Below are 15410 nucleotides of genomic sequence, written 5' to 3' on the forward strand. Positions count from 1 at the left end.
TTGTTTCAGGTTGGAGCCATTTTTCTTCCAAAGTGCCATGGTTGCTCTGCTAAGCCCTTCATTTATTTGTGTATTTATTTGTTTCTATACCATCCTTCAGCAGAGTTCCCAGGGTGGTTTACAAAAGCAAGATAAAATACAAAACCAACATGTACAACATATTAAAACATCATGAATACACTAGGGGCACAATCCTATGCATGTTTAGACAGAAAACGTTCCCAATGCCAGGAGTTGTAGGACTTTTTCACTATCAAAACATGGATAGAATTGCACCTTAGAATACACTTAAAAGCCTGGGAAAATTAAAAAAAAAAGTCTTTAATGCAAAAAAGATAACAATATTAGCACCAGATGGGCATCTGGCGATGGAGTTCGACCAATGGTGCACCACCACTGAGAAGTCTCTCTCTGATCACTACCTGCCTTATTTCAGATGGTGTGGGGGACCTGGAGGGGATCTCTGAAAATGACTTCAGTACATGGGCAGGTTGGTTTGGAAACATTACTTCTCAGTCTCTTCAGCCTTTATTACCAAAGGGTCTTTTGTATGTGACTGACTTCCATTCTAAAAAGCATCAACTTTGATTCTCATACTATATGTTTATGAATGTATTTTAAAATGTTCAGGATTGATGCAATTTAGAACGTTTTATTGGTTTTAGCCATCAAAATAAAACAAGATTGGTATATGTGTGTGTGTGTGTATGTGTGTATGTATATATATATATATACACACACATACACACATATACACAATACTCACTTGCATCTTCTCTCCTCTTTTCCATTACACGCAGTAGAGTGCATCCTTTGTCTTACATTATGATGAGTGGGCGAATATATATTGTTCTTCAGGGCAACACAATATTCTGCCTCATTGTCTGTGAAACTGCTATGCTAGTGCAATGAATAAGTAACACTTCAACTGCTTTAACACTTCCAACGTAATAAATAATATCATAGGTTTTTTAAATTTACAGTGTGCAAACCTCAGGTGAAGTCTAGGTTTGATTCATGCATTTATTTACTCACTAAAGAAAGGTACATTTTAAAGGATAGTTTTGTGAAAGCACTTAAGTGTTTTCTGGGCTAGAGTTTGTGCATAATTGAACATTTAACAAAGAAGGGCAAGATGCTATAATTCAATGGTATATACTTTAAGAGGACAGACATTGTTGCATTGTCTTGCAAAACAGATGGTGAATTGCTTGTTGTGATAACCCTTTAAAACTTATGGCCGCATTTACTTATATGAACTGTATACACTTATGCATGTCATGACAGTTACCTTTCTTTGTGGCATGAGCTAGGGACAAAGGAAGCACCAAATCGGGCCTTTGGTCCATCTAGCCCACTATTGTCAACGCTGACTGGCAGTGGCTTTCCCAGGTTTCCGGCAGGAGTCTTTCCTAGCCCTATCTAGGGTGCTTCCAGACAAGAGTTCTACCAGTCACAAGTCATTGTGCAGCTCTTCTGTCTTTCCCTCCTCAGCGTTTTCTTTTATGGTAAAGAAAAAGATGGGAGAAGTGGTGTGATAACATGGGAGGGTTACAAGCAGGATATGATGTCAACGGGACCTCTCCCCCATAAATTCTGTGGATGGGGCAGGGTGCTGGCTCCATAAAAGCCTTGTCTGGAAGCACCCCAGGAAATGCCAGGGATTGAACCTGGGACCTTCTGCTTGCACAGAAGCGGCTAAGGCCCTTCCCTTAAAGATACCACTTGTAAGAAGAGCCGGCTGGATCGCAGCCAAGGCCTATCTAGTCCAACATTGTGTTCCCACCATGGACAACCAGATGCCCATGGGAAGCCCACAAGCAGGAGAAGAGCACAATTATAGCACCCTCCAATTATAGCACTAGCCACAGGCTCCCAGTCTCACCCATCTTCTTTGAATTCTGGTAGTCTGGCCCCTGTGAAGATATAGGGCTGTCTGGCCTTGAGAGGAAGCGTCACCTCTAATATCCTGGATAGCGGGACTAGAGTAGTGAAATGCCATAGCCTAGTGTCTACTTGACCACAGGGATGACGTGGTGCGGGAAGGAACTGGCAAATATAAATGTGTACACAGTGGATGAAAAGCAGCTCAAAGGCAAAGGCCAAGTTGCATGAGATTAACACATATCCACCCACATACCTTGGGCAGTATCCAGCGGCGTCTTTGCACCAATAGAAGAAAGTCGCTGGTATAACAGATTCCCTCTTTGCCCCTGCACCCCCAAGCCCCAAATCTATTCTTCTGGGGCAGATTTGGGGTACACTGTAAGATCAGCAAGAGAGGCCCTTCTCATTTGCCCACCCATGAGAGCAGTCAGGTGGATGGTCACATCTGAGAGGGCCTTCTCTGCAGTGGCTCCACATCTTTGGAACAAGTTGCCATTGGCGGTCTGCCATGTGCTGTCATTTCAGGCTTTTAAGAAGGCCTTGAAAACATATTTTACCATGGCCTTCTCTTGATAGGACTGCTGTTGTTGCTGTTACTGCCATTGTTGTTGCTGCTGCTGCTGGTTTTATTGTTGTCTTTTATTGTTGTGTTTATTGTTTTTGTATTTTTATCACTTTTAATATTTTAACTGTGTTTATGTATTTTATTGCTGTAAGCCGCCTTGCGAGGGCTTCTGCCCTGAAAGGTGGCCAAGAAATGTTATAAATAAAAAAATAAAGAAGGGGGGGGTTTGCAGGGGGAGAAGAGGATGGCGAAGTCCTGTTTCACAAGTGGACTTCATGTAAGAGTTGGGCTTGACTTTGTGTGAGGCTCTTCAGGGGGCTGGAGCTTGAACAGGAATGTAAAAACCCCACGCATGATGAGTTGGTCTCCTGGATAATGTTTTTTAAATACATATTAATGTGCATACATCTTCATACATTTCCTCTTCTCCAACTGCCACGGCCTCCCAACTGAACATGTGTCCCTTTTTGCTAGTGCTCTCTCCAGGTGTTCGCTCCTCATAATAACCTAAAAGTAGTTGCTGGGAAAGACTGAAGGCAAAAGGAGAAGGGGACGGCAGAGGATGAGATGGCTAGATAGCATCACGGATGCAATGAATATGGAGTTGAACACACTCCGGGAGAGAGCGCAGGACAGGAAGGCCTGGCGTGCTATGGGCCATGGGGTCACGAAGAGTCGGACACGACTGAACGACTGAACAACGACAACAACAACAAGTTGCTTTTAGAGCCAGTGTGGTGTAGTGGCTAGAGCGCTGGACTGGGAGTAAGGAGATCCGGGTTCTAGTCCCCACTTGGCCATGGAAACTCACTGGGTGACTTTGGGCCAGTCACAGACTCTCAGCCCAGCCCACCTCACAGGGTTGTTGTTGTGAGGATGAAATGGAGAAGAGGAGGAGGATTATGTACGCCACCTTGGGCACCTTGGGAGGAAAAAGGCGGGATATAAATGTAAATAATAATAATTATGATGATGATGATGGCAGGGTTGGGGAATTTCAGGCTCAGGGCCCAAATTCGGCCCTCCTGGGGTCCCAATCTGGCCCTCTGGGCTTCCCCAGATGGACGCGCCCCCTTCCCCCAGCCAGCGAACATTTCGTGGCTTCCTGACTTTTGTGCAGTCCCCCCCGCCCGGCCATTTAAATAGGGTTGGTGTGCCTCTCCTAAGGCTGAGTTACTGGCAGTAAGCGCTTTAAGCTACAATAGGCTGGCAATTTTTTATTTTGGCCATACCCCATTGCATTCTGTCCTCCCCACCATTGGCATGTGGCCCCTGAGACGTTCTCTGAAATGGAATCCGGCCCTTGGGATGAAAGAGATTCCCCACCCCTGCTTTCTAGATTCTACTGCAGGTTGTGGCAGAATACCTTGAGTCTTCTGGCTTCTAGCTACTGGCTGTGTAATCAGTTTCTAAGCTGTGAATGACTGGAGGCACGTGCCTGAAAACAGGAAAAGCATCCAGCTCTAGCTGTAGGGTGCTTCCAGATGGCCAGGTCCTGGAATGAATAGTCAGAAGGTATTGTGCAGGTATTCCATCTTTTTTTTGTAATGGATAAACATGGGTAAACATGGGAGGGTTATGAGTGGTAGATGTTGACTGCCCTTACACTAAAGTAAAAACCCACAGTCCTCCCGTTGTGGAGACTTTCTGCGTTTACAGCGGGCTCCCAGAAAGCAACCACGTGATAGCTGAGAGGGGAAGCTTTTAATTTTCAAGGTTCCATAGAACTCAATGAAACAGAGCCATCAGGTGGCTGTTAAACTCGTAACATTCTGAGTTTACAAGATAGTTTAGTAGTTCTGGATCTTTTTGAGATGAAATAACCAGGAAATACCTCTGGATGTGCCCTGGAGGCCAATGATATCATGAAAAGGACCCACAAACCTCAGTGAATGAACAATCTCAATAGCAGGATAAAAGCTCCATGTGAAGGAGCCCGTTATCAGTCAAAGTCCATGAATGAAACAGGGAGATGGTGTAATAAAAACCTCATCTGGAAGCACACTTAGGCTGTGATGGTTCTGGGTGACCATATCTGATACATTTATATACAAATAATACGCAAGGGCTACCAATCACACACAAGAGCTTCCCCACTGTTGAACTGAACAGGGAAGTACTCATGGGTAAGGAAGCCTCATATGTGCATCGGAGCCCCTCTGCCTAGATAGGAGGAGGAGGAATCTATGTTGAGAAGTTAAAATATTACATAGAACAATTTCCAGTTTTATTTTGTATCAAGTGCAGAGCTTGATCACTTTCAGTCTAGTCAGATGGATTTATATTGAACAGTATCAAGTGAAGCCATGTCAAAGCTCTTTCCAGGAATAAGGAGATTCCTTGTACTTTGTAATGTATGCAGTATATTATTTAATATTAAGAAAATAAATATTTTAAGTATAATTTTTAAGTAGTTTAATCTAAATATCCTTCCCAATGGAAAGCATTCATTGATATCCCTTGACATTAGAAAACAGCCATTTCGCTTTTACAGTGTCACATTTTAGTAACTTGGGAGTTGAACAAATCAAGTCTTTATGCCCCAAATTCTTCTTGTGCCCACACAAACTGCCTACTCTCTGACTATCCCATTAAAGAACTCTCTAGAGTGATCACTTATGTGGCTGGTAATATATTCCTTCCCTGGGACTCATGTACAAATTTACTTTATGTATTTAAAGTCTTGGGTTGCCCCCAGCCTTCCAACCAGCAGCCCACACAACGTGGAGAACAGGGTGGAATACGAGATGCAAAAGGAGGAAGTTCTTCACTAAATTTCCTTTACAGAAAACAGGTATGAAGACATTCTAAAAAGATATTGTATCATTTTGTAATATTTGAAGACATTCTAGGTATACCATAGGTGTTTTGCTATTCAACATGAATTTAAATTTTTTTTAAAAAAATCATGGCATTGTTACTCCTAGTATAAACATAGTGTGTTGTTTCCAATGGTAGACTTACTTAGAGTAGACCCATTGAAATGAATTGGGCTTAATTTAGACTACCCATTGGATGCAACTCTTCATGTTAAGAAAGAAGTTCTTAAGCATATTACAGTATATAGGAAGTAAGCCCCATGGGATTCCGAAGGACGTACCTCCAGGTAGGCATGCTTAAGCTAGGGCTTTAAATGTTGTACTGATTGTATGAAGTAAGAAGAGGGGATTTTGAACAAAGGTTATGATATTTTGGACACCATACGTTCCACGTTTGCAAGTGGAAGTGTGCTTCCCATGTAAACAAGGAATTTATCTGGCTTGTGGCTTCCTTTGTTCCTTGTCTAGCACTGTAGCACACAATGAGCCATTGAAATTTCCCAGGAAAGAGAAGCATTTTTTCATTTCTCCCAGAATGCCTCCACAGGGACTATGGGGAGCCAGCTATGTGGAACATATAACATAAGCTGGTCCCCATATCTGTGTGACATATAGAGTGGGCTGGAATACGTTGCAGTTCTGAACTGTGTGGATTGGGAATGCTGTTTTAATACTTCTGATAACCCAGAATGAGAGCCATCCTGGATAACCCAGGATAAATTGTAACATGAGGGCCTGATCTATGGACAGTTCTATGAAATTCTGGATTTCACAGATCTGTTGGTGAGTCAGATGCATATGTTGTTTGGACCTGAACTGTATTTTCAGAAATGGTATCTGGTACAGTCCTCCCATAAAAGTATCACTTCAGAATACAGATGGATTATTCCCATATTTGAATGCTTGCCTACATAACACCCCACTTTTCCATTCATAGACATCTAGGTCCTAATGGAAAATGGTTCTACCCTAGTTTTCTACCTGATATGCTAGTTTTTGATATAGACAGAGGGGTTTTTTTTAGTTATTTTTTATGTGGTTGAGCACAGTTGAATAAGATGAGCAGGGGTATTTTTAATCTGTTTTTTGAAAAAAGTTGTGGAGATACTGTGGAGATATAAGGCATTCTGTCTGAGATGAAGGAACGTGGATTAAATGGTCACCAAATACCATTTACCTTTAGGAAACTGAGGTGGAATTCAGTATCCTAAACACATTTGCACTATAGAAATGTAACATGCATGGTTTTGACTTTGGAAGAGATCCCATGAATTGTCTTAGTGGAGTTATTAAGCAGTATGTGCAACTTCTCCTCAGTGGACTCATGCACAGATCCTAGATTACTGTGTGTGGCTTTACCTGCAGAGATTTTACATAGATAACACGACCCTCCCAAATATCTCTTTGTGACGGCACTCACTAAATCCCTTTTAACAAGACATTTCATGGGCTCCCAGCATTCTGACTGAATTAGGTCTAAGCAGGCACAGTGCTCCTACATAATTTGCCTTCTTCAAGAATGCAAGATCCGTTTTACATTCTGTAAATGTAGATTCTGTAGATTCAGTAGACTGTAAATGTAAATGTAGACTGTAAATGTAGACTGTCGATTCTTCTACAATCCAGACTGCGCTCTAGAGACTTGCTTCTGCTATTGTTTCATGGCATCCTTTAAAATAATGCCAGTTTTGTTCCAAAATGAGTGACGCTACATCTGAAACTGAGGGGATACGTCCAAGCTGCACTTCCCCTCTGTGCCCTCCAAGTGACTGACAGCTGTGTCAGCCATTCGTGTTGTGCATTGTATTGTGTCACCATAATATCTAACATTATTGGGCCTTCTGGCCTCACTTTGTAATAATGCCCCCCCACCCCCCACCATTCTGCCTGTATCTGTGTATATCCACCAGTTGAAAGTATCCATTTGACAAGTGGGCTTGTATCTCAATAGGTGTGTAAGTCTTTAAGGTACTGCAAGGCTCTGTTGTTTTGATTGTTGTGGGATTCGCTGGGAGAGGGGCAGAAATATTTCAGCATTTACAAGCCTAATATAGACTGTTGCCTTTGTGTTCTGCCCCTCTTTTTTTTAAACCAACTGGTGTGGGGGCAAAACATTTTTGATCACTTTCTATGCCTGTACAAGCAAGCAGCGGAATCATACTGCATCTGCAGGGCATATCTCTACGTAATTAGTGGTTAGAAAGTTTTAGAGTGACACATCTGTGAAGTTTGTGGTGGGTAATCTATAATCAGCACATTTTTTCTGGAACAGTTCCAGAATCAATTTGAATAAAAATTTAAATTTCAGAGCTGGGTAATTGAGTTTTCTTCTGCTAAATTTCCTACCAATATTGAATTGGCTCTGATTATGTCGCCTCAACTGTGAAACTGCCATCTTTTAATGGATAATGAAAGCGTCTAATTGAAGACTTTATTTGAAGGGAAAATATATATATATCCGCTAACCATTTTCTATTATGCCAGGCGCTAAACTTAGGATTTTTGTGTGTGTGAGTAATACATCTGTTGTAAAATGGTGCTGCAACCTTCAAAGGCAGGGAATGGATCCTGTATAACTGTACCTTTTTAAAAATCCATATAAAGTGAATCTGCATGACATGACAACCCACCCTTTGATTAAGCTACAGTGTGTGGATAGTTCATGGAACAACCCACAGTGCATGTGACAGACAATTGGGCTCACCATGACAATTGGGTTGCTCTCCCCCTCCTTCCCCCTCAGTCCTCCAGCTGGCATCCCAGTGTCCTTCACAACAGAACCCATCTTGCCTGCCCATCCCGTGCTCCTCCCTGCTCTGATTGAACCCCTTTTCATTCCCCGTTGTTGTTGGGGTGGTTTTTTTGGCATTTGTGCAAATGGCGCTGAACTCCCCAGAAATTTGTGCAAATGAGTTTGCTGCTGCTGCTGCTGCTGCTGCTGTTGTTGTTATTATTATTATTATTATGGTCTTTCAGAGTTGCACAAGCATGCTGTCCAAAATGTATAGCCTTGCCTCGGCAATGCCCTTGTACATTTCAGCTGTCAAAGCGAATGCAGCTTTGCAGTATGAAACATGCAAGGAAATTGACAAGATGAGGCTGCGGAGAGGCTAATTTGCACACCATTGGCAGTGACAGGTCGGGAAAAAGGGACAAGATCACCCACATAGCCAGGTGATCCTCTGGATTTTAAGTGCTGAACTGACTCCTGGGGTGCCTTGTTTCCATTATGTGTTTCCCCGAGTCTCCAGCAAGTCCTTATAAAAGAGAGCTAGGGTCCAGCCCCTTTTTGCAGCTCCCATTTAGAGCAGTTACTGCTGTGGTTATATATATATTATCATATGGCCCCATTTGTGCAAATGTCTGGGCCTGAAAATGTTTCTAAAAATGGGTTGGCAAATGAGTTACAGCCCCTCCAAATTGCCATTTGAGCACAGTTGGAGGGGCTGTCATTGGTGAGGGAGGCTTGAGGCAGCAGGGGTAGGCATAATCAGGAAGAGGCAGCACAGTGGGCACGATCAGGCCCCAGTTGCTGCAATCCAGGATGGGCTGGTTCTGCCAGGTTTGGATGACACACCAACCCATCATGGGTTGAATAACCCCTAGAACAAGCCATTGGTTGTCAGGGTGGCTTGTTGCCCCAAAATAAGCCACCCTGGGTTTGGATGACACAGCAACCCATGGCTTGTTACCGTGGCTAGTCAGTGGCTGGGCTCGGATGATCACGTGGGAAAAGAAGCCAGAGTGGCTTCATTCCCCCCCCCCCCCATGATTCTCCGAACCTGGTCACATTGTAATACCTTTATTAGGCCAACTCAAAGATCACAAAAATGGTCACTTTATCAGGCAAGATATTACAAAAATCAGATTGGCAGAGTGGAGGGGGGGAGGAGGGGGGAAAGGATGGCTGGATGTTGTAGTCAGGATGCCTGGATGGAAAACTGTGTACAGAGCTTCCGTGGCTCATGTACAGAGGATACAGGAGGCTTGCCTCATCAGAAAGTCTCCCTCCATGAGTCGAGGGCGATGGATGTGATGAAGGAAGTTGTGCCTCTTCTAGCATGCCTCTTCTCACCTGCTTATTAGCCCTACATATAGAATGCCTGGATAGTGCTAGAGTTTTATGATAGTACAGAGGAGGACTCTGACTATATAGGGTTGAGCAGGGTAACTGGCCTCACAGTCAAGTCTATGCAACAGTTCCAGAACTGGCAGTCTTAGCAGTCTCTTAATAATAATCTCTTCCAGGCTTCCCTGACCTGGCCCCACCCCCAATGTGTTGGACTACAACTCCCATCATCCCCAACCAGCATGGCTAACTGAGGTGGGTGTTTCACTCCAACACAGAGCTTGGGGAAGCCCATTTGGGGAAGGCTGATCTACTCCAACAGCTCTGATTTCTCTCCCTCTGGGCTTCACCATCTCTTAGAGATCTGATTCCAGGCAGCGGTCTTTCTTCCTGTCTTTCCTGGCATTTCCCTCTACATCTCCCAGTTCCAGCTCCTCTCTCCCAGAGGAGGAGCAACTACTTGTTTCAGCTCACAGTGAAAATTCAGGAGCTTTTTGGAATGTAGAGCACTTCCACATGAGGTTTTTATCGTGCAATCGCCATGCTTCATTCAGAGTTTTATGGTGGGTCCAGATGATGTTGTCTTCCACTTCTAACCCTCCAGTGTTTTCCCACCACTTCTTCCAACTTTTTTTTTCTGTTAAGGAAGTAAAGACGGAATAGCTGCAGAATGCCTTTTGATTTTGATAACATTAGGAGCTTCTCGCCTGGAAGCATTCCTTGTCCCAAGACTCAGCATTCCCGTTATAGAAGCACATACCGTTGGAAGTATATTATATTCCTAGACCTTATATTCTCAGTGTACATTTTGGTTAGAGCCCAGCTTTCGCCAACCTGATGTCCTCCAGATGTGTTGGACTACAGCTCCCAGACTGGCTTGGGGGATTCTGGGAGTTGTAGCCCAACATATTCGAAAGGACACCAGGTTTGGGAGGGCTGCTCTAGCCTTGTTTGTTTGTTTTGAATTTGTTACATTCAAGCTAACACAAATCTTAAAAATGGGGAGAATTGGTTATTTCTTTTTCAGTGTGCCATGGATGTGATGGCTAACAGAGGTGTGTGTGGGCAGGTGGGCTCACAGGTGTTTTTCTGGGCAAATGACTTCTGTGGACTTATTTGCAAGGCTGTTTTTACCCCTGTTTACAATGCTGAGACAATAAGTACAAATTCAACCAGGGTTGTCCAGAAAAACAAAACAAAACAAGGAAAATATGAACAGCAAAATGCTCATGAGAGATGAATGCACCCTAATTCTTTGGAGAAAATTTCTCCTGAAGTACTCCAGTGAAATAACTGCAAGATGGTACAGAAGGTACAATGCAGCATAGTTTCTATTCTTTCTTAAATGTACTCATTCTACATATATTCTAGGTTCCTTCTGAATCTGGATTCCTGAGGTTCACATTTGTTCCCTCATTTGGAAGGCTGCCGACTCAGTTCCACGTTGCTGATGCCACATTTCTTGTGGGAGTTGCAGAGGGACCTGTGGATAAGAACTCTCAAGAACGTGCTAGAAACAGAGTAGGACTTTTGCTTATTCCATATTGTAATACTGATTTATAAGATATGAGGGTCTTCCAAATTGTCTCAAAATATGTATCATGTTCTCTTTCCAATGCTTGTTTCATTGTTAAATTAAGGCACAGTTTGGGAATATAAGGTTGAATACAGCATTAATAACACAGTGTCTGTCATGAACCTAGCCCTTAGGTCTTCTAGTGTGGAGCAGAGGATTCTGATCAGGAGAAGGCACAGGCTACTTCCTTGGGAGTCAGACAGCCAGTGCCTTTTTCGGGGCCCTTCTGGCAAGACAACACAGCCCTGCCATCATCCTCTGACTCAGAGGATGCGTCCCCAGCAGGACCTCCATCTCCCCAGCCCTGCAGAAGTCTCTGGCTACAAAATCGGTCAACGGCACTTTAAAAATCCAGTTAGCTCCTCTAGCAGGGGCGGAACTGATGCCACTACAGGTCTTGTCAGCCTGCACAAGCTTCAGTTGGTTTTAGCTCCCTGCTGTGGCAACACTCTCCTATTGTCCTAGTAGGAGTAAGTTCCAGCCAGCAGGACCCACATGGAGCCATCCAAGGTCCTCCTTTCTTCATGCCTTGATCAGACTTGCTCTTGCTACCAGCTTCTGGCTTTCCCGTCAGTGTGAAGAAACCACAGAACGGGATAGTGTCACACTTCCTTGGTCTTCAAAGAGAGCATATGCCCTTGTAGGAGTGCAATTATAACAGCAGGCTGAATAATTGTTCTACAGCAAGCAAAGGGTTGTTTTGGGATAGACTGGCCAAGCCAAAGCAAGTCACCGAAGCCCCTTGCAGATGTTCTAACCACATAGAACAAATGCACATGGTAGCAAGTTGTGGCCCAAGCTATATGTGTGTCTTTCAACATCTGAAACGGATGTATGCATGTACACTTGTACACTTGTATACGTGTAGGTTCACTTCCGATTCTCAAACAAATATACATAAGCTGAGTGAAGAATCTACTACACACTCTGTGGTCCCAGGCCAGATCAGGTCTCCTGCACTTACTTTAGAGTAAAAGGGGATGGGGGAAGACATATAGTTACTTACTACATCTTTAAGTAATGCATAATTTGGCCCACAGTCATCTAACTGGAAGAAAAGTATCCTGGAAGAAGTAGGCAGAGTGGGCTTGTTGGACCCACAAAGGTAGTAGGCAAAAGATCTGTAGCCTATCGCATTTGTGGCATGTTTGTAGCATGTAGGAGACACAGGACTGGCATCAAGGGTAAGTGTGGCTGGGCACCAGCCAAGGGCCCACACACCCTGCAGGGGCCCACTGACAAGAGCGCCTGGACTTGCTCCTCCTCCTCCCCACCACTGCAACCTGCTTGTGCCCTCTCCTCTTGCTCTGGCCCAGACAACAGTGCTGGTGAGAAGAAGGAGCAGTAGATGCCACTGCTTCCTTGCTCACTGGCTCTCTGCCCATCAAGCAAGCAAGTGGCAACCATGGTGAGAAAAGGATGAGGAGCAGCTAGAGACAATAGTGGTGAGAATGTAGACTCCCTGAAGAAGGGGGCCCACTGAGGCTGTTTTGACCAAGGCCCCTCCTAGCTGGCACTGGGAGACACTACAGTACTAATATGTCAAGTTGCCTGTATACCTGAAATATTCTACAAATACACATTTCTGGATAAAGCAGACTGTCTTTCCAGATATCTGTACTGTTCTGGTGTTTAAATCCTCAAAGTGGCGACCACAAGAAGTGCTGAATACTTTGGCTTTCCAAAATAGTTGTGTTCTCACAAGAAATTAGTGGTGGGGATTCTTCAACAAGTGCCATATGTAGCATTAAGGGTGCAGGATCGGGCTGTTTCCTTGGGGCATCTACTCTTGTGAGAACTAGAAGAGTAGTTCTAAGAGCAACGTGCTCTTTAAAATACAGCATCACTATTTCTGGCATCTGAAGAGTTAAGGACCTGAATCTGAAGCTCCAGAAAATGAGTCCCTATAACAGAACAATTCTGCTTTGTACTAAAATGCTTACATTTACAAGTACAGTCAAGCTCCCCAACTGCAAATCCTTTTGTTTTGTCCTGTCAGAGGCTGTTCTGGTTTGAAGCCCTTTTGTTGCTTTGATATGTATTGGGGGTGGGGGGTGAGGGTTGCCCCAGATTTGTCCCTGTGATTATCATAGGATCCATTGTTTTGTTTTTGTGTATCCCACAGCCAGAAACCTGCTTCTACCATCCCCGATTTAGAAAGGCCTTATACTCCATTCTGCCTGACTGCACCTGCCTCCACCCAATTTCCGTATTGGTCTTGCTATGATGTGACTCATGTCTTCTGTTTTCTCCCTTATGTGGCTATAGAAAGGGGCAAGTGTATCTCCTTGTATCAGACCCTCAGACAGACAGTGTGCTGGTGAAAAAGAGTAGGTGCTAACAGTAGAATCCACATTATTTCAAGAATAAAGGACCCCCCCCCCCAATAACAATCTTTTTCTCTGACACTCCCCACCTTTCCTGATGTCTGAGACATTGGACAAATTTTCTGATTTTCTGTAGGTTAGCTTGTAGTACTAGTTCATCTGTTGGTAAGGAAAATAAGCATAACAAATTATAGTACTGATCCAAATACTTTCTTTTTTCTTTTCTTTTTTTAATAGTCTGAAGCAGGTGCTGAAGGCCAGGCTTTAGGAAGTGGAAACAAAGGTGGAGCCACCAGTTCTTGCACAAACAGTTGCCAAAAAGGTTTCCACCCCAAAGGACGTAACGCAAGCAGGGAGGAAATGGAGGGAAAGGACCTTTTCAAAGCTGAGTTTGTCTTCATTACGGACTCGGATGAAGACACGAAAGCTGCGGAGGGCCACGGCTGTGAAAGGGCCAAGATTTCAGGTACATCCTGTGTGTCTACTGGTGGTGAGCCAAGAGGACCGCTGAAGGCTCCGCAGCTCCCATTACACACAGAACTTCCCTACAGTTCTGCCAGTCAGCAGAAACATGCCCAGGTATAATGTTCTTCGAACTGTGTGTGTGAGTGTGTGTGTGTGTGTGTGTGTGTGAGAGAGAGAGAGAGAGAGAGAGAGAGAAAATATTGTTATCTTTATGGAAGCCTGTCCTTCTGGACTGCTTTTGGTTGGAGTTCTGTTTATTCATTAGCCATTTCATTTTGAATTGTTACCAAGTGTCTATCGTTGTCTTCTATAGCCATCAACAGCTGTACGTCCAGCTAGGAGACTGGTATGGTGAACCCCCCCCAATCACTGACATTGAGTTGGGCACAGTAACATAGTATGTTAAGCGTCTTTGTACTTTCAGTGGGACTGTACCGCTATGGAAAGTGGGTGTCGACTGTTCCTGAGCTTGTTCCCTTCATGATCAGTGGTGTAGCAAGAGCTAGAACTTGGGGCCAAAATCCAGGGCCCTGCTGCCCATCTGCCCCCTCCTCAATGACCACCGAGAGAGTAGCGGTGATGGGGGCAGTGACAGCATCAGCACTGGTGCTGGCTGGGGCCTCCAGGGCCGCCACTGGTTACCGCAGCATCATTTCAAATCCTTGTTTTTAAAAATGTTTTACGTTCAGGAGTAGCCAGACAGACATATGCATGGTTACAGAAGTTCAAATTATTCTTTTTACTCTAAAAATATGCTATCCTCTTCTACAACAACATGTGGCATATTCCCAAGTAAGGGCGCAATCCTATCTGGATGGTCACCAGCCTATCCAGGGCGGTTGGAGCATGGAGGAGATCCTCTCCTCTGTGCTGTCCACCCTGCATTTTGTCTAGATAGGTGATTTTGCCCATCTAGATGCAGCTTCGGGGAAGGGAAGGGAAGGGAAGGGAAGGGAAGGGAAGGGAAGGGAAGGGGTCTGGAGACCCAATAGGAAGATGCATAAAGCAGCTTTTGTGGTCTCCTCCCTTTTCTGCCCCCGGAACCGCAGCCTTTCCCTAGTCTCTGCACTCCGTTTTCGACCACAAAGATGTAGCTGGCACAGTAAGAACTGCCCCAGCTATGAGAGGCAGGGGAGGGGGGCCGGGAGCATGGTTTCTGGTATGCCGACCTTGGTTCCCAGAAACCAAACAATACTATGGCCCTCTATACAGTATCTAGTGGGCATAGGATTGCTCCCTAAATGTGTTAGGCATCAGGGCAGCAGCAGCAAACACCATTTTATTTTTGTAATCATGCTGAGGCAATGTTCTAAGTTAGTTTAGGATGTGAAACCGCATATGCCCCAAATATTTAAAATCAGGGTCGGCAAATCCTGATTTTTGTTTGTTTGTTTGCTCTAACGTAATCAGGAATAGAGAAGCAGTTGTAAAGCAAGGAATGGCGGGGGGGGGAGAAGAGAAACTTTAGTTATGTGCTTCACAATTGAAGTAACGCATATGGCCATCAAACCCCCCCCCCCCCCACACACACACACACTCACACACATGCACACACTAAGACCATTCATTCCAGGGGCTAATATTACCTAGCTGTACCACTGTCCATGATGGCTGAAGCAACATTTTACCTGAATGAACATTTTCCTTAGGGCTACTTTACATATTACAAAATGTCCCAGGACATAGTCTGAAGGCACATGAG

The 15410-nt window shown here is 44.3% G+C and overlaps 1 protein-coding gene across 1 annotated transcript in view; it reads left to right on the top strand.

The window, feature by feature from the left end:
• The first annotated feature begins 442 nt into the window (after positions 1 to 442).
• Positions 443 to 15410, top strand: part of MLIP (muscular LMNA interacting protein) — a 68428-nt gene continuing 53460 nt past the window's right edge. The window contains exons 1-4 of the mRNA XM_084830955.1: positions 443 to 490; positions 5134 to 5246; positions 10712 to 10861; positions 13481 to 13822. Of these exons, the coding sequence (XP_084687081.1) occupies positions 13604 to 13822 (219 nt within the window). The 5' untranslated portion in view covers positions 443 to 490; positions 5134 to 5246; positions 10712 to 10861; positions 13481 to 13603. The remainder of the gene's footprint in view (positions 491 to 5133; positions 5247 to 10711; positions 10862 to 13480; positions 13823 to 15410) is intronic.

This window comes from Heloderma suspectum, chromosome 1, assembly GCF_057233095.1.
Source record: "Heloderma suspectum isolate Gila_16-S chromosome 1, 16-S_ref, whole genome shotgun sequence".
Lineage (NCBI taxonomy): Eukaryota > Metazoa > Chordata > Lepidosauria > Squamata > Helodermatidae > Heloderma > Heloderma suspectum.